We start from the raw sequence: 20,162 nt of genomic DNA, 5'->3' as shown, positions 1-20,162 counted from the left end.
AGAAGCAATGAAGGTGGGGAAGGTGGGGCAGGTGGGGATGCTAAATCCAATTGTACTGGCGTGAAATATGTCATTCAATGTTGTGTGGTTGAGAAGCTTGAAATAAAGCACTCAGGCATGCACGTCAGTACTAGCAAACATGACCCAGTTGTCCCAGGTTTGGCTTCATAAAAACCAATTCACTGGTCCGATCCCAGACCTCTCAAAGTGTGAAACTTTGTTCAATCTCCTTCTTCAGCTCTGTCTCTCTCTCCTGTGGCACAAATTGGACTTTAAATCAAAATGTGTGGTTTCCACGTTTGCCACATCATCTCTTAACAGTTAATTTAACGGAGTGATAACGGTTGTACGAAATTAAACTAAAATAATAACTAATTTATAAGATTGAAATGTTTAGGGATAATTCATCGTATTTCTTAAATCCAAAATAAAATAATAACATCCATTTCATATGATTTCGTAATACATATAGATATATTGACTTTACATAAAATTATAATTTACCCTAATAATTTCTTTAGTGCATGTATTGTTGTAGAAGGAGATTTAAACTTGGCACATCTACAAACATTGCAAAAGAATAGCTAGTTCGACTCTAATTTTATCTTTCCTGACCGATCTAGATAAAAGCGTAAAAGAAAAAAAACAACCTTAATTCATCGTGATTCATCTTGCTCTTACTGAGAGGGCCGATGATCCATTGTCGTAGATGTTGAAAAACAAATCGTCATCACTCTCACACAAGGCATAGACGATGTCACCATGGTTGCCCTTTTTGAAAGATTTCTTTGTCAATAACAATCCAAGAATTTGCACAAATTGATATACTAGTTCAAACTCTTATCTACTTATATAAATTTATAAAGTAAAAGGCTCTTTGGACAAATTTTTCTGATTTTTTTTTAAATAATCTTCATCCTAAAGGCCAATAATATGTTGGAAGCATGATTCATGAATAGTCAATTTTCTGTTTTATCTTAGCACAAATAAAGTGAAATATTTTTGCACCACCTCCAAAAATGAGCATGAAGCTTTGATTTGGGGCCAATGGGTTATCTCCCAACTGGGAACACACCACATATAGCCGGCCTGGAACCGGGTGATTAAGCGGTTTACTTGCTTTGGCATGACCTTTTGGGACACTTAGGTCGAACAATGATGCTACGACACATCTCCTTACCAGAAGTAAGGATCTTGTGCCTACAAGCATACTTTGCCAAACCTGCTCATTAGGGAAATTGATCTTCTAAATCATCCCTCGCAAAGATACGAAATCACCATTTTTCATAAGTGGATTCAATGGAATATATGTGGACTAATCCAACCAAAATGTGGACCATATAAATTCTTATAGTTTTGGTTGATGAATCAATAAACTGGTCACATGTTTGTTCACACACATTGTTGCTAAACCTCCAGGCCGATTAAAGGTTCACCACCCTAATTATCCCACAAAGTCCAGGAGATTGGATAATGCCGGAGAGTTTATATCGATGGTTTTTTGATAAAGTATTGATTGTATTTTGGGTTTATAATTGAACAAAGAATTCCCATGATTCACCCCAAATAGCCTCGTCTAGCAATCAAAAAGCGCAATTTCAATAATCACCCGAATTTTGGTGAACATACCAAGTTTTTTGTTTTTTTGCCTAGGGCTATGCAATCTTGTACGCAGCTATGTTGGTCCACCTTGAGGCCCATTGCCACCCAACCTATGTGACGTTACATTTGGTTACTGGGTACGAACCTGACGATTTTCGTATTTACGCATTTGGGTGTGCATTCCATGTGCCAAGTTGAGTTGTCGCAACGTACCAACATAGGTCCTCAAAGAAGGATGTGAATCTTTATCTATTATGATTCTCCTTCACACTAGCTCTCTTTGAGCCATTGCACGCAATCTCTTTTACTGCTCATTTGCGAGTTGTCACTTTAATGAGATAGTATTCCCGTCGTTAGGGGGAGATAAGAACGTCAATGTTCCTGTAGAACGGCGCGAAGTTGTGTGGACGTTGCCCCACTATGTCTCATCTCAATCTTCATAGCGCACAAGTATGATAAGCAAGTACGATGAATTCTAACTTTCAAAATGTTGCTCCAGACACATTTCTCTGATCTAGCTAAAGTGACGAGATCATATACCAGCTACAAACATGCCTGCAAGGATAGACGTACTTAACGGACATCGAGTCAACATCCCTGGAGGGTGTGCCGCCCCTATTGAATGGTTTGGACGCCCCTGTTGGACGGTCTGGTACATGTGCGGATAGCCAATCAATCTGTCTTAGCCTGGAGCACGACAAATCACTTGGTTCGTATGATTCACTTCCTTATAAGAGGAAGACACGGCACAAAAATGAATCCATACTTTATCGCTGTCTCAAATCATTTCCATCTCATGAGATTAATCTGGATTACTCCCGAGACTTGAAGTTCTTGGTCCAGTATACTAGTTTGGATGAGCTAAATAAAATTGAAATGAGATTACCATCGATGATGTTTTCACTTATATGGAAGTTACCGACATAAATGAAAAGTGACGATCCATGTTTCGTTGATTAAGTGGCAACGTATAACTGATTGGACAATTGAAATTACAATCCAGGTCAAATTCCTTACCAAAGTGTGTATTGGACTTGTCGTTCCTACACTGCCCAATGTAACCCTGTTGTGTTACAAGTGGGAAATGAATTGTTATGAGATAAATGAAATAGTGCAATATGATGCACGCCTTATGGAGCAAGGTTTCTCTCAAACGTCATGTGATTGATAGCAGCATTATGAAATGCAGTTAGTGTTTTCTTTATGGGAATATTGATACAGAGATTTACATGTAAGTTTCCGAAGAATTACATGGACTGGTTCAAATAGTTCCAAACCACGGAACACCCTCTTAACTTGATTGAGGCGTTCACTTACAATCTGACAGATGTGGTATACCTATCTAAGTGAATATTTGATCGGTCAGGGATATGAATTATGCCCTTGTGTGTTAAACTATGAAGTCTTATTCCGAATTGCTAAAGTTACAGTTTATGTCGTTGAGACGAATCTCACTAAGACTCCGAAAGAGTTTGAGAAAACTGCCTCGCACCTAAAGATGGAATTTGAGATGAATGATCTTGTGAAAACTTGTTTATGCCTTGACCTGAAGCTGAAGCATTGTTCTGACGGTACCTTGGCATACCAGTCGAACTACACCCTGATTGTGTTACATTTAAGTATACCTATGATCGTACATACGTTATATGCAAATGAGACCCTTAAAAAGGTTATGGAATCCGAAATTCCATATCTAAAGTTCAACTTTGCGCTTCATTGTACTTAGCTCATTATATTAAGACATGACATCTTCTTCGTTGTTGATCTTGGTAAAGATGCAGCACCGCCCCTACATGCAACCATTGGATTGGTATTATAAACGTACCCTGAAGGTACTATGAATTTGGGTAAATCAAATCCCAACACATCTCGAGCAGATCCAACCCCATGATCGTCGAAATGATGCTTACCTTGTTATTTTGACACAGATTACTTATCAAACCCGCACAAGGCAAAATCTCGAATGGTTATGTCTTTACCGTTATGGATATCGCAATATCTTGGAGGCCCACGATATGACCTTAGTTGCGAAATCTTCGAATCGTTCCAAGACTCACCTGACTTCACTACACCATAAGTGAGACATGGTTAGAAGTTATTGTTGAGCATATTCGAAGTACTTGCTATTTTCATCCATCGTTATGTCCCAACGACGATCCATGAAGATTATGCAGCATGTATGCACCCGACCAAGCCATGATACATCAACGAAGTCAACACCTAGACATATTGCGTCTACATCTACATCAGCAAAGCATCAGGAGATTGAAGTCATGCAAGCCAATCCCAGACAACCTAGCCGACCTTTACACGACGTCACTGCTGAAGTTAACATTCCAGAAGCTTGTCTGAAGAATTGTTATGCCTAATTATTCATATGCAATGCTTGTAGTTCTCATTTGGAAGTTCTACCAAACTCAAGGGGAGTATACAGAAGTATACTCACTTGATCTTAATGTACTATTTTTCCCTACGATTATGAGCATTTTTCCCACTGGGTTTTTGCTACCTAACTAGGTTTTAACGAGGCACCCATCTTGGGCTGATCATACCCTTATGAGCTCTTCTACTTGCGTCCAAAAGACGTATAGTTTTGACTTAATGCAACTTCTCACTTTTCTCCTTAGTCTATGGGTTTTTCTCCCACCTTGGGTTTTACCATAGCAAGGTTTTGTGAGTTTTACTTTTTATGCATTCTTCCGTTGATTTGAGACTCACGTTCGCTCATTGTGTCAACGACTTCATCAACTGTACTTACTTTATCGCTGAATACCTAATGTGTCATTCACTTGATTATTTACACACTCAAGGAGGAGTGTTGCAGTCCTATTAGATTAGGAATGTGATTATGTAAATCGTAGTGTATCTAGGAATATCTTTAATATTCCCTTTAGTAGTTAATATCCTATTAGAGTTGTAATCCTAAAATGGTAAGGAATTAACCTTCCATACTACTATAAATAAAGGCATAATTGGGTGAAATAGAACACACCCACAATTACACATCTTTGTCTTCTCTCTCTATGCCGCACCCTCTCTATTTTTCTAGCCTCCATAATTGTTCAGTAAATTATGCCTACAACACAAACGATATTATTACACTAAGGGGAGGGGGATTGCCTTAGCTTCACAATGGGTTAGCAATAATTTAATTCAAATTCGTCTTTGACAAGAATCGAACTTAACACCTTTTACTTACAAGTAAAAAGGAATATCACTAGATCATTGTAAAATCCATGGAGACTCAAATTGGACAAATAAAACCCTACGCTACTGGCTCTAACTAATTCTTATAGTGAATTTTCTTATATCGACATGTTTTGAAAAATAGATGTTTTATATAGAAAGATTTTATTCACACGAGTGTTAAGTGCATGCGAAAGAGAGGCTACTAACTAACGAAAGCAAAAATGACCATGAAAAACAAAAGCAACAAGAAACAATAGACGTGTGGCAAGTAGATACCTGCAAATGCTATTGTACAAAGTTGTCTCGTGCTATGCGAGTCTGGGACAACCATGATTCATAATTTACAAATTAAGTGGACGGAGTTCCACATCGGAAAGCACTTGCTTAGCACAGAACAGATGCATATAAGAAGTTCTACTAAATATAAATGTTGCCGAGCTCAGTAGTATAAACGTGTAATTAAGTAGAACATTAAAATGATTGATACTGATGCAGGTTGGGTAAAGGTGTTTAAATTTTGTACACAAACCACCATTTATGGAGCGTGGGATCATACCGACCAAGCACGTCACATGTTGCTCGAGTTATTAGGACGCCTCTCTAAAAGTGGGTGGCAAACCAACAAAGAAGTCAACAGACGGTTTAAATGGGATTCAACAGCCAGCGGCTGCTCAGATCGTACAGATGATGATGATGCCTTTACCTAGTGTGCTGCCCGGCTCAACTCCCCCATCTTACAACTACTTTTTTGCCCACTTGTCCTAAATTTTTTCTAGTTTACGGTTGAAATCTTTACAGCTTTTCATTGGAATGGAATTGCGAAACTGGGTTTCAGCTTTTGAATGCAAAGTTTGCCAGAAAAACGTGGTTCAAACTTGGCACCTAGTTCAATAGTCTGGAAGAGAATACCGCTAAATTAATAGCCAGTTGGTTGCATAGCTCTTGAATTTGAGTTTTTGCTCCAAATGATTTTTTTCCTACCACTTGAGCAGTAATTAACAGATTTTACTCACCATGATAAAAATATTACGAGTACGAACACATGCCCGAAAATGCCAGATACATGACATTTATTTACAGGTACATAATAAATACTTAGACACGGCAAGAATTCGACTCTAACCCTTGCCTTCCCTAAATGTGATGAAAGCCAAAAGAGTTCCTCGCCATTCATCTTGCTCTTACTGGGGGAGCCGATGATCCATTATCGGAGATGTCAAAAAACAAATCATCACTCTTACTCAAGGCATAGACAATATCCACCATAGTTGGCCTTTTTGAAGGATCTTTATGCAAACAAGCAATGGCAACAGTCACAACATTCAGTATGCTCTCAATTGAGCATGACTCCAAGAAAAGTTCATTGTCCACCCACTCCCTGAGTTTCCTTGCCTTCTCTTCCTCATTTCCCTCCAAAATCCTACCAGCACTTGTCCACAAAACATTTCCATCTTCATCAATCGCCTCCTTCCCCGAAATGAGCTCTAATAACACCACTCCAAAAGAAAAAACATCCATTTTCGTTGACACCACCCCGTCAGCTAGATACTCTGGTGCAATGTAGCCTTGAGTTCCAACAATGTGCATTGTTATGGCATTGCAACCAGACTTTGCTAGCCCAAAATTGGCTATTTTGGCTCTCATGTTCGAATCTAAGAGAATATTGCTGCTCTTGATGTCTTTGTGCACAACCCTCGGCCTAGTGTGCTCGTGAATGTATTGGAGACCGTTTGCAACGTCAATAGCAACTTGCAGCCTTGTCTTCCAACTCAATTTTTCATTCTTGTTTTCATGCAGCAATGAATAAAGAGAACCATTTTCTACATACTCGTAAATTAGATAGCAACAATCATCCTCCGAGTCTATGCAGAAACCCTCCAGCTTCACCAAATTGCCATGGTTTACCTTCGAAATTCGAAAAGCCAGTATTTTGTCAATTATAATTGAAAATTGTGCACATAATCACATACTAATCATGTTTCCTAACTAATTAAAGTACCCTATGCAAAGTAGTTAAAATGTCTGCTAATAACAGTATATTGGAAGTCATCAAAGTTTTTCAGTTCAAGTATGAGAAGCAATCTCATATGCACCCCAGTTGAAGTAAAATCTTCAATGTTCTTTTCATTTTCCGGACAACGCGATAAATATTCTAAACTACTTGATGAATGGTATATATTCTAAACTGCTCTAATCTATATTAAATTACGGATATAAAAGAAAAGAGAAAAGTAAGTAAATGTTGTCTTTAACCTCACCAAACCTATTAAAATAACATGAAAAATGATTCCAACAACTGAATGGGCCCTGCAATACTCTCCAACAAACAACTGAACTAAATAGAATGACTAAAAACCAAATTGTAAGTTTCTGCACATGGTTCACTTTGTTATCTTTCACCTTATACTTCATTTGACTTTTGATTTACCGTGACGATATTTTAAATTATTCTCTAATTTATGAGAAGAGAATTCAAATTTAATAAGATAGTGCAAGCCAACTAATTTAACCCACGCTTACATCATCTATGGCTACATTCAAAGGCTCTACATTTGAATATCCATTTAATTGGGCCACAAATGCGACACCACTGACGGCAGACATTTTTCCTAGCATTGTTTTCTTCCTAAGAATGCTTTAAACACAATTAATATCTAAAGCTTCCTGCCAAACAAGATATCCTATTATAAAAACTTAAAAAACTTAGTAAGCAGACAAGTCACATTGCCAGATTACCCAAATCATATCATATATTAGCAGTAATTAACTGAATATTGCAACAGATCAGTTTTATAAGGAGGCTTCTCAAGAGCTGTCCTGGTCTGAATCCTTTATCGTTTGGAATGTTTCAACCTTTGGCTCAAACAAGTCTGCATCTTCTACTGTCTGTGCGTTTGTTCTTGAATACTTACAGACACTAAAGTTTCCACACATATTTGCATAAAATCTGACAGTCTTCGGTCACTCAGTTTAAGTTGTCGGATAATCCAACGGTCAAATATGTGTAAGGCATTGAGAGTGCCTGTAGGTATTCAAGAAAAATCGCTATTTGTGACCTTGTTCGTGTCCCTCCAGCCAAAACATGCTTACGAACATTAAACTGCACTAATTAATAATTAAAAGAGAACAACCTTCATAAACGCCATGTTTTTGCTTAAGTAACAAGTTTTGCTTAAACTGAAGGAGAAGAATCATTTAAATGAGCCGACACCGCCTAATTTGACAACGGTTCATATCCGAAACAACGTTTCACAAAGTTTGTTTAGGTTTCATTTATTTTACTGAAAATATGAGTATACCCCTTGGAATTCAATTTTCATTAACTAAAACCCCCATTTGTAAAATTTTCTAATAAAAACCCAATGACTAGGCTCCAACTAAGCAATATCCATAATTAAGTATGACTTGGCAAAATTGGTATTTTTGGATGTCTAAATTACCCCTAATATTATTGATTTTGGGTTTATTACTTGTTATCTACATTTATATGATATTATGTCATTCAATTAAATGTTTTGAAATGTTTATGCAGATTTGGAAAAGAAAATTTTGAGTGTCATGATTTCAATGCATATTAATAACAAAAATTACATGACATTAGAGTTTTGTTTCCTTATATGGTTGTTTTCACATTTATGTAAAAAATGAGCATTTTTTTCCTTTCAAATAATTGTAACAAGTAAATTAGCATTTATTCACAAATATACAAATGTTATTTTATTCAAATTACCAATATTTTACATATATAAAATAACAATATAAGTTCCAGGTAAAATAATACATGCAAAATAATTTACCTATGTAATAAATAAATAAATATTGTTTGATTCAAAAGTTATTTAAGCTATTTGCATACACATATATATAATAATATCAAAACGTGCCTAACATATGTAATAATACATGCAAAATAATTTACCTACAAAATAAATGAATGTTGATTGATTGCAAACAACACATAATAATAACAAATGTGCCTAGTATATGTAATAATACATGCAAAATAATTTACCTACAAAATAAAAGGATGTTTTTAGCCAATTGATTCAAAGTTAATTAATTACCTATATTCTACTTAAAAATATAGGTAATTTATTTCACACAGATATAATAATAACAAAATGTGCCTAATGTATACATGCAAAATAATTTACCGACAATGATTGTCAAACAAATATAAGAAATGGAACAGATGATGGTGAGACAAGTATAAAGTGGATACTTTTGTAATTTACCTACTGAATAAATGAATGTTGATTGATTGCAGGGCCGGTCTAGAGATTTTTGAGGCCCGGGGTGACGTAAAAAAAAGTGCCCTAACTTTATGTAAGAAAATTATTTATTTTCACCCATAAGATATCAAAAAAATTATACTTAGAAAAACACTTCAAACTCAATAATTTAGAAACACAGAAAGACTAATTTATTTTGTATTGAGAGAGGGAAACAAAAAAACTTCGGGCTTACAAGTAGATAGATGATGAGTTTTGTTTTCCATTTGAACTTTGAATGTGTTTTTGAATAAATCGTGAGGTGTTTTTTTTTCTTATTACTAACCTTGTCAATATGGGACTAAAAAATAATGATGTTTTCGAATCTTTAATTGATATGTATTATTAATGAATGGGCACTAAATTAAACATTTTGATGACACGTCATATAATTTGCAAATTTGGTCTACGTATTATTCTTTGTTGAAGATTAGACTTGAATTAAAACGAATATTTAAAAATAACAACCCACATAGCTACTAGATAGTAACTAAAAATAAATTACCAACCAAACAAAAATTTGTAAAAATTGAAAAGAATAAACATGCACATAGCATTTCGAACTTAGGACCTCTTGTTAATTTTAAACAACAAAAATCATTGTTTCTAATTAAACTTCTTGATCCTTTAACCAAATTTTCTAAATTTATACTCTTATAAAAAGAAATTTGTAAAAAAAAGGAAAGTAAATAAGCACACATGATGTTTTGAACCCAATACCTCCTTATTATTTTCAAATGACAAACCACCACTTCTAGTTAAATTTTTGTGTCTTTGAATCAAATTTTATAAATTTATACTCTTATAAAAATATATATAAATATATCGCCCTAATAATTTTGATGGCCCTAATTTTTTTGGGCCCTGGACGGTCGCCCCTCCTGCACTGGGCCTGGGCCGGCCCTGATTGATTGCAAACAACACATAATAATAACAAATGTGCCTAGTATATGTAATAATACATGCAAAATTATTTACCTACAAAATCAAAGGATGTTTTTAGCCAATTGATTCAAAGTTAATTAATTACCTTTATTCTACTTAAAAATATAGGTAATTTATTTCACACAGATATAATAACAACAAAATGTGAATAATGTATACATGCAAAATAATTTACCTACAATGATTGTCAAACAAAAAAAAGAAATGGAACAGATGATGGTAAGACAAGTATAAAGTAGATACTTTTGTAATAATAAAGCACTTATTTGCTATAATTATGGTGGTAATTAAATTCATCAACATAATTAAAGTGTTGTGGCACAATTGTAAATATTTTAAAAATAATAGGTATTTATTTGTTTACATGGCAATTTATTTCAAATTTGGGTTTTATTTGAATGTTTAAAACGAGATGAGTTTTTGTCAAGGAAATAAGTGTTGCATGGGCTTATACCTAAAGAACCCTTTATTTTATTACTTTTTAGATATAAATCTAAATACTAAAACTTAAGGGTAGTGATTTTCGTACTCCCAGTTTCTCCTTTTACACTCATCAAAGTGAACCTTGTTTTGATAATTTTTGTAGCAAAGTCCTTGTTTCCATGTGAACTCATGAACCTAACAAATGCTAAAGTGCGTGCTACGCAAAAAGACGAAAACTTTACCAAGTACCTAAAAATTAAGAAACAAAAACAGAGAAGAAAAGAAGAAGGTGAAATACCTTTTGCAAAATCTTGAGCTCCTCGTAGGCGTTCCACTTCATCTTCTTGATGGCATACAAATCTCCATTAATGGAGCCTTTATACACGGACCCTTCAATCAAGCTACTTTCTCTGAACCCATCTGTGGCCTCTCTCAACTCTTCAATCCCAAACACTTTGTACTTGTCCAAGCAATCCGAAACATCCGCCATCAAACCAACCTCCATTTCCTTCCGCCTCTCCGACCCCTGCTTGCTCCTGTACAGAACCTTATTCTCCTCATCTCCCTTCCCATCAATCTTCTTCTTCAGCAATCCGTCTCTGTAAATCAAAAACCCGACAACGAAAATCAGCACAAGTCCGGTAATTCCCAGCCCAATTGCCAGCCCTCTGATCACTCCTTTCCTCTCTGTCTTCCCAGACGGTGCAGCAGAAGGAACAACAGTGGGTTGGGAGAGTACTGGAAGGCGAGCCACCGGCACGAAAATCGTGTCAAAAGGCTGGATGTTGTTGCCGTTTAAATCGGTTATGGCCTTTGCTTGCACCCCGAAAAATGAAGCAACGGTCGAGATGTTGTCAGACGGCTGGAAAACGTACGAGATGAGGTAATTGGTTCCGTTTCCGAACTGGGTTCTGTTGGGGCACTTGCAGAAGATCGGAAAATAGGCGGTGACGCCGATGGTTAGGTTGGTGGCTTCCAGATTAGGGTTTACGACCTCGACGGACTGGTAGGTGGTGAGGTTTTGGAAGTTGTGGGTGGAGACCTGGTAGAAAGTATCGCCGGATTTGATGGTGAAGGAGATATTGGCGTAGGAAATGGAGATGGAGGAGTTGGGGGAGTTGCAGGAGCATGAGAGGGGGACGAAGAGGGGTTGGCCGGCGACAAGGGGGGCAGTCGGGGAGGAGATGTTGCTGGGGTTGGAGATCATGAGGCGGCTGACTTGGAAGAGGTCTCCGACGGCGGCGAGGTCGAGGAAGTCGGGGGAGAGGGCTCGGTACAAGGCGTAGGTCTGGCATGGGTAGGCGGTTTGGTTGGCTGTGGCTGCGCAGGTGTATCCTTCTGTGCTGGGAACTTGAGCTTGTGCATGGCGGAGGAGGTGGTGGCAGCTGAGAAAGAAGAAGCAGAGCAGGGCGGAGGGGACGTTCAGAGTTTTGGTTCTCATATTTTCTGGTTTTTTGTTTTTACTCTGAATGGCTTCTGATGTGTGTATATATAGGTTGGCGGGTCTCGCTATAAACAATAATTTTATTCTTACCATATTTTTTTACCATAATTATATACCACCTTATGGCTTCTAATGTGGACAACTACATCATCTAAATTAATTAGCATTTAATTTCAAAATATTAATCAATAATTGATAAAAAATTTGTTAATTAAATTATGATTATGGTATACAAAGAGTCTTCTTCTGCCATCTAAGATTATTTAAGTGTTTTAATTAATAAAAAATATTGAAATTAAATTATGTAACTTCTCAAACTCATATACCACCTAAGATGCTAAAAAAATATGATATAAAATTGTAATAAAAATAACTCCGCTATAAATAAAATGGAACAACAAGATAATAAGTGTAGCATTATTCGTTCTTAGAATTAGAAAAGCATTGTAGTCAAAGATGCTTCCGTAGAGTTTAGTCTATTTTTCATCGTCAATTTTCCTGCCGGTCCTACCACATGCATTTTTCCAACTAAAACAAATTTATAGTCAACCAGGTCAATGGGCGTAGCCGTCACTCCACAATCCTCTGTCCCTGTTTTCTTGCGATCAAGTGGTTATACAAGATTGGATTTCTGATCAGAACATTAAGGCGCAATCTACTGGTTGTAACACAACACTGAGGATTATTAGGTGGCTGTAATTTAGCCTGTTAACGAGATTATCGCCACGTGATATTCAAGTCCATTCTAGTTCTCATCTTGTATGATATTAGAAATTGTTTGTCGATGCGAGCATATTTAAACAATTTAAAACTGTTAATCTATCAGTTTAGACAATATTCATACATCAAACGTGCTTGTAACGCAGAATGTGACTAATATTCAATAATAACTATTTTTCTAACTTATTGAAGGGGCAACACTACATTACAGATACAGTAACTGCTTGACCTAGAAAGAGGTTAAGGTTGTGAACACAGAGGTGATAGGATAAGGAGCTTGGAAGCTTCTGTTTGACAGGAGAGGCCAAGTGGGTTGCCGTATGGGACATATCGCACAACGGATTGATATTCTTACAAAACGTGATTAGGTTTGAAACCTCACACTTCCATTCAGTGCTTGACTAATTCAACATAGTCTGTCTCAAAAGTCATGGTACGATGTTGATTCTACATATTTTTTAAAATTTTTACCGTTTGATCGCAAGAATTGAAGAAGATTAAAAGACATAAATTAACAAAAAAATGCATGATAAGTCAAAAAAAATATATGTAGATCCACGCTCCAATGAAAAACTGATACCTGGCAGTGGCAGCCACACAGGTTTAGTCTTCCAAAGCCAAACAGATAGACATCCCCATAATTTATAGCTTTGCCTTTCTGCACATGATAGTTTAGAGGTACAGGACAAATGATAAAACAACTAGGCCTTGTTAGATGGGTGGGATTCGTTTGAAATCGATAATTCTTTAAATTCAATAAATGTCAAGTGATTTATGAACATTTTGACTACAACTAGGCCTTGTTTGATGGGTGGGATTCGTTTGAAATTCTTTAAATTCAATAAATGTCAAATGATTTGTGAACATTTTGACCAAGTGAAGGTAAAAAGTATTCGTTTGAAATTGATTAATTCTTTAAATTCAATAAATGTTAAGTGATTTGTGAACATTTTGACTAAGTGAAGGTAAAAGATGAATACGTGACGAAAAGAAATTATTCCAATCCTGCCAATCTTGTGTAGATTAGGAGGGACAAGTTTATGTCATGATTGATTCGTCTTCCACATTTACTTGGACAAATTGTGCAGTGTACATCCACTTCTTTGTTCGATATTGATTGAATCTAGTAAGTTATTTAATCTAATATAAGCTAGTAGGCCAATCATATACACCAAATAAGGTCGAACTCTTGACAAATATGACCCTTATAGCTTTTTGAACCGAACTATTACCGCACTCGATTGTTAATGACACTAGTTGAGGGGGATTTTTTTCTGTCTATAAATTATTTTAAAATGCTTCTCACTAATAATTGTTAGAGAGAAGTCAAGTGAGTAGTCATTTAACAGCGATATGCACCATGATGAGCTACATTATATCTTTTATACACCATCCAATAATATATGACAAAATTGAAAGAGGACTAAATCAATCGCTATATACCTTTCATGCTCAAATTGTTGAGAAATAGAGAGTTGGGTGCGTGTTACTCAATACTCAATGACTGGAAATAAGATCAAGGTGCAACATATGTGGAAGAAGGATCATGGACAATTTGTCGAACTGATGCAAGGTACATCTTGGATCAAGCAATTTCTGGCGAGTAAATACAAACAGCTGCAAAAAGATTCAAAAGCTTGGCAAGAAGCCATCACAAAAGAGGAAGGAATTTATCGAAGTGGTGATAATTAATCTAGCCAATGTGTTAATAATATTTATTATTAATAAATTAAAAATGTAATTAATATGTTATTATTTTGACCTTTGTTATGTAAATTTTATGTTGTTTCACAATTTTTTTTCAACAACTATAAGCACAAATGTAGTTCAATCTTGATAACAAGAAATCATTCACAAGGCATGAATATTGAAACATTGTGAAGCATACTCCAAAGTACCAAGTTTTTCCTAATGGTCCACAAGTTGAGTTAAATGAGACTCCATTGCACGAGCCAACTACTGAAGAGTCGTCATTGAAGACCCAAGAAACACTGAGGCGGTAAGAAAAGAGCTGTGTTTATACCATACTTAGGACCTCTGTATTTAGACCTCGTATAAATACTCGGGGGACTCAAATGTAATTATGTAATAAATGCAGGGGCAAATATGTAAAAAGGGGAGGAGCCCTTATTCTATAAAAGGGCCTCATCACCCTCACAAACCCTAAGCCTTCTCAGATCCCCTAAGCTCTAAGTTCTCTCAAAGCTCTCACTCTCATATTCAGAGCTCTCTCTCCTGCAGAAATACAATATCAGTGTGGACGTAGCCCAAACCTTGGGGTGAATCATGATACATCTTGTGTTATTTACTTTCTTGCAGATTCACGGTCGAATTTACGTTGTCCAAGACCCCTCCGGTTTTGTGCATCAACATTTGGCGCCGTCTATGGGAAACGACACGAAAAGCTGTGTCATTTCTCTTTCATTTTTTCACCTTCACCGAGGATCTGCAAAACCAAAAAACCAAACCAACAAGCAATAGAGAGAGCAAGAAGAAAGAGAGAGACGCAATGGGAATAGTGGAAGAAGCTCACAACGTGCGGGTCGTAGGGTCGGGTCAGCAAGTCCTAGTCCTGGCCCACGGCTTCGGCATCGATCAGTCGGTCTGGAAACACCTAGTCCCCCACCTTGTCCACGACAATCGCGTCATTATGAATGACAACATGGGCGCCGGAACCACCAACCCTGAATACTTCGACTTCAAGCGCTACTCCACCCTCGAAGGCTACACTTACGACCTTCTCGCCATTCTTGAGAAGCTCCACGTCGAGCCACGTATCTTCGTCGGCCATTCCGCCTCAGCCATGGTCTGCATCATCGCTGCAGTCACCCGACCCTCGCAAACTTTCTCTGAACCAGCCATGGCCGCGCTGCAATACAACTTCAATCAGGAACCAAATCTCCAGATCTCCTTGCAGCGTCACCATTGTCGAAGTTAAAACCCTTAAGCAAGCCAAGCTCGCCGAAGACGCCAGCGCTGGCTCTGTCCTCATCTGCCCTCTTCGTTCCGAACTACAACTCTCGAGCTCTGTGACTTAGTGAGTAACTCGACCACCAATTAGAGAGAGGGAGAAAGACGGATGGGAGGAGGAGGATGGGAATCATCAAAGCTGAGAAAAACAGCAAAGAAAATGACGGTGGCTGCAACAAATGCATGTGATGGTTCCCTCTCTCGCAGAAATACCATCGTCTCTGATCATACCAACACTACCACACCCACTATCTCAGGTTCTTCAGCCGTGTCTCCAGCAGGTCTCCCATCACGACGACTGCAACAGCCACCACGACTGCAACAGCCAGCTTCTTTCAGACCCATTCTTCTTCCACCGTGCCTTCACAAGGTTGGGCTACGACACATCCGTCGTCATCTACACCCTCGCCCAGCACCGCTCCTGCTGTTGCCGCGCCACGATGACACCTAATTGCAAACTCCAGCACCTCTTGTGTGCACCACGAACTCCACTTCTTCGTCTTATGGCCTGCTTGCTGCTCGATGTAGTTTTGCCACGACTGTTGCCCGCCGTTGTTTCGACTCTTCAACTGGCTGCTGCATCCATTACTCAGTCGACATCATTGATGGGCGGTGAAGTTGAAGGACCAAAGCTTAAAGAAATCGAAAAGCTCCTCTAGTCTCATTCAATATAGAAGGATATTGGGCTCAGTGAGCATTGATGGGCTAACGGAGGAAGGGCGTGCATAATATGGAGAAAGGCTCAACGATGGTTGATGACCTTCACAAGAGAAGCATGACGTAGGCTCGAAAAGGTCGAAAAGGTTACGATGGCAAGACAATAAGCAACACAGTCGCAGTGCAATGGTTGCAGTAATGGTTCGATCCCATATATGTACATATATATATATATATGCAAATAATGGTGCGATGATGTCCTTGACCACAGCTCCATACTCGTCGCCGACAATGGTTGTTCTGGCATCTTCCACCTCGCATCTCCCTGCATCGTTGATCAAATCCACGACCCCGAGAAGGAGCTTCTGGACTTGGCGATCAAAGGAACGCTCAATGTTGGGTCAACTATGTGGTGTTGACGTCATCCATCTCCCTCCGTACGTCCTGGCGTTTCGAGACCCAGAAGCTTGGGCAAACATTTACAGAGCCTACAAGTCCAAGAATGGTGGAGCAGTGCGTGGCCGGCGCAAGGATTGGGTGCGCCATCAACGGATCGGAGAAAAACCCTCATGGTGGCGAGATCTGATTGGTCAGAAAGCGCTGGAGACGGCAAAGTGTAAAGTGCAAAGTTCAAACGGAGGGCGCATTGAGCAGATCGAGAAAATAAAAAGAAAAGAGAAAAGTGAGAAACAGAAAAACAAGAAGCAAAAAAGAGAAAAGAAAGAATTATGCTTTCTTTAGTTGAAAGATGAAAATAATAGCGGTTGGTGCTTTCTTTATTGTCGACCACCCACAAAAAAGCTACGGATAGTAGGCATGTAAATCTGCAAACGTAAGGAATAAAGGGAGCAGATCATGCTTGCTGACCAAACCCCATGATGTAAATCTGCAATGGGAAGAAAAGGAATATGTCTGGGGAGAAAATAAAAAAATGTGTCGACCACTGGAAGAAGATAAAGAACTCTATTATCTTTATCAGGTAAAATGATGTAATTTATTTTTCTTATCTTTCGGAGACATCTGTATAAACCCCATCAGAGGGTAATAAAAAAAAACGGCAAGCCAAAAATAATGGGCTGGAATACTATGTGGAGGGAGAATGCCCATATGCCCAAAAGAGCCATGCCATCTATTATCACCAACCAGATGATCAAAAGTACGTCCAGTACTACAAAAAATTAATCGGCAACCTGCCGCTATTATCACCAACCAGGTGATCAAAAGTACGCCCAGTACTCCAAATTTATTCGGCATCAAAAGTACGCCCAGTACTTCAAAATCATACATGTGCATTACTCATGTCACTCATACATAAACATTCATGAGCATCACTCAAGTCAATCATACATAAACATTCATGACCATCATTCATGAGGATCACTCATGTCAACATTCATGAGCATCACTCATGTTAACATCCATGAGCATCACTCATGTCAATCAGCTTCAAAAGCTTTATTTACAGAGCTCTAGCTTCAAAAGCTTCATTTACAAAAGCTACAGCTTCAAAAGCTTCATTTACAGAGTTCTAGCTTCAAAACCTTCATTTACAAAATGTAACGCCCCATCCCGAATTAATTCTTTAATTCCAGAAATAATATTATTAGTATTAATAGGCCCAAACTAAACTCCACTTTATTTAGCAAATTTTAAAACACAAATCTTTATTTAAATAACTCATTCACATAAAAAAACCATCAATGTTAATTAAAGATTAGAACGTATAGTTACCTTGCCAAATTTTTGTACTAAAATTTATTTATTACACTTTACATAAAATTTCCTCATTTCCAATATGATTCATAAATATTATTATTTGAACAACCACACAATTATAATCTCAAGATATTTCCATTTCCTTTCAATTGAACAAAGGTCTCAAAATAAGAATAATTCTCAATTAAAGTGAAATTCTCGATTATTTAAGGCTGCATCTAACACTGTTAGACTGCCTACGTACCTTGGAGTAAGATCAAGCCTTTCGTAGTTCACATACTCCAAAATCGTATTAATATTCAAACCGCAACAATTTGATCTCAAAAACATAATTAAAATAACGACATTCACATAAAACATAATTATCGGCTCCCTGGCCGTGCGTCGCCTCACCCGCCGCCGTGGGTGGCGGTCGGCCGTCCCAACTCGCCGGAAAATTCAATTATTTCTAAAAATTCTCAAAAATTACAGAAATGAAGATCTCAAAGAGTAGAGAAAACTTCATACCTGTTGCCAAGTCCAATTTGGTCTAGAAAGGCTCCAATTTAGCCCAAACCCGCTGGAACTCTAGAAATGGGTATCCTTAATTCGACTTTAAACAAACTCCGACGCCCCAACCATTGCTTGGGGTTTGTTCCTGGGGTTAATAGGAGTCTACTGGTAGTGGAAATTTAATCAATTCATTTCAGATTTGGTTGAATTTAAGCAAGGTATGTCGCGGCACCCTCGGGTGTGTTCTTCCAAATTTCAAGACCAAACTTCATGATTTTTTTTGGGGTAATAGGGAGAGGGAAGGTCATGGAGGGGTTTCCAAATGGTTGATTGATCCAATTCACCAGAAAAAGGGGTGAAATTCCGTCGGAAATGTGTGTAGCGCCGAACCGGGTCGGGTCGCCAAGGCCCGGGTCCCGATTCCCCGTGTCCCCTTTCTCTCCTTTCCCTCCCGGTTCTCTCTCCCCATTGGTCCCTCAATCATCTCCCTCTTTCCTTATTGGCTCCTCTTTCCCTTCTTTCCCTCCTTTATAAACCATCTCCACCGCCCATCTTTTCTGTCTTTAAATCTCGGCCACACATGTGGCCTTCCAAATTTTTCTTTAAAAATCTGGAGTTATCTTGAACTTAGCTATTTTACTAAATTGCCCCCAACTTTTAAACAATTTGTGGAGCAACAGAAAAGCTTGTTGGCACAATAGGAAGAATTGATCAATCTCGAGGAAGGTGTAGGTGGAGATGAGGCTTTCGCAATGGAGAACTCGGATGATGACCATAGAAGGCAGAGGGTCTCACATTCTCATCGTGTCATGGAAGCTGTGGGTCAGATAGCCAAACCCAGATGTGCCGCAAACTTCAATAGAAAAAGGGAAAGACGAGGTAAAAATCTCTTGGAAGATTATTTTATTCCCAACAGTGTATTCTCTGATCATGTTTTTAGACGTCGTTTTAGAATGCAACAAAGTTTGTTCAACAAAATCATGAGTGTTATTTGCAACCATCATCCATATTTTGTGCAAAAGGAGTTGTATCTGGGGCAATCTTTGACAATTTGCCAACATTCCCATTTGTTGAATGATTTGTTGTGGTTCTTCACATTGTAGAAAGCTTGTGCTTGTAGTGTCTATAAATGTGGGATAAGACAGTGTTATAAAAAATGTGGGTGTAACACAAATAAATAAATTAAAATATTGATGCGGGTGAAATACATATAAATAAATAAAAATATTGTCACCTGATCCGCTAACCTTGTCCCACTATGTAGATTACCGAAAGCATGAGAGATGACGTTTTTCCAACAAGTAAAGGATGCGTTGAGTTTTTTCCAATGACCTTGAAGGCCTTGACTACTTCTGGCATATTTTCCATGTACATCGTAAAACGCTTTCGTAATTTTACTCCACATTTCTCACTTATCCATTTCATTACCCGTAATCGAATCATGAGTTGTGTGAACCCAACATTCACACAATGTAACATCTTCAATGAGCTTCCACATAGACATTTTTTTCTCTCAAAGTGTAGAAAATATTGAAATGTAGAAAGTGTAGAAAATATTGAAATGTGTTGTAAGGTGGAAGATGAAGGTTAGGTATTTATAGAAAAAAAAATTTAAAAATTTAATGTATTTTTTAATAATTTTTTTGTATTTTTTCATAATTTTTAATAAATTTTAATGTAGTTAATTAATCTGGACCGTTGGATTTGAAAAGTATTCAAATCCAAGAGCTAAG

The 20,162-nt window shown here is 37.7% G+C and overlaps 2 protein-coding genes across 2 annotated transcripts; one reads left to right on the top strand and one right to left on the bottom strand.

Moving 5' to 3' along the window:
* Positions 1 to 5,738: 5,738 nt before the first annotated feature.
* LOC126596091 (serine/threonine receptor-like kinase NFP) lies at positions 5,739 to 11,911 on the bottom strand. Its single transcript, XM_050262566.1, has 2 exons — positions 10,729 to 11,911; positions 5,739 to 6,696 (listed from the first exon to the last, which is right to left on the bottom strand). The coding sequence occupies exons 1-2, from the start codon at positions 11,869 to 11,871 to the stop codon at positions 5,962 to 5,964; spliced, it is 1,878 nt and encodes a 625-aa protein (XP_050118523.1). The 5' UTR covers positions 11,872 to 11,911; the 3' UTR covers positions 5,739 to 5,961.
* Positions 11,912 to 15,103: 3,192 nt separating this feature from the next.
* LOC126595305 (probable esterase KAI2) lies at positions 15,104 to 15,532 on the top strand. The gene has a single exon (XM_050261642.1). It carries the CDS (start codon positions 15,104 to 15,106, stop codon positions 15,530 to 15,532), a length of 429 nt encoding a protein of 142 aa, XP_050117599.1.
* The last annotated feature ends 4,630 nt before the right edge of the window (positions 15,533 to 20,162 follow it).

This window comes from Malus sylvestris, chromosome 13 (genome assembly GCF_916048215.2).
Source record: "Malus sylvestris chromosome 13, drMalSylv7.2, whole genome shotgun sequence".
Lineage (NCBI taxonomy): Eukaryota > Viridiplantae > Streptophyta > Magnoliopsida > Rosales > Rosaceae > Malus > Malus sylvestris.
This window is presented reverse-complemented; position numbering and strand designations above follow the sequence as displayed.

Coding starts and splice junctions, on each gene's coding strand:
- LOC126596091 (XM_050262566.1), bottom strand. CDS start 11,871: ATGAGAACCAAAACTCTGAACGTCCCCTCCGCCCTGCTCTGCTTCTTC. Junction 6,697..10,728: donor AGCTCAAGATTTTGCAAAAG/GTATTTCACCTT, acceptor CGAATTTCGAAG/GTAAACCATGGCAATTTGGT.
- LOC126595305 (XM_050261642.1), top strand. CDS start 15,104: ATGGGAATAGTGGAAGAAGCTCACAACGTGCGGGTCGTAGGGTCGGGT.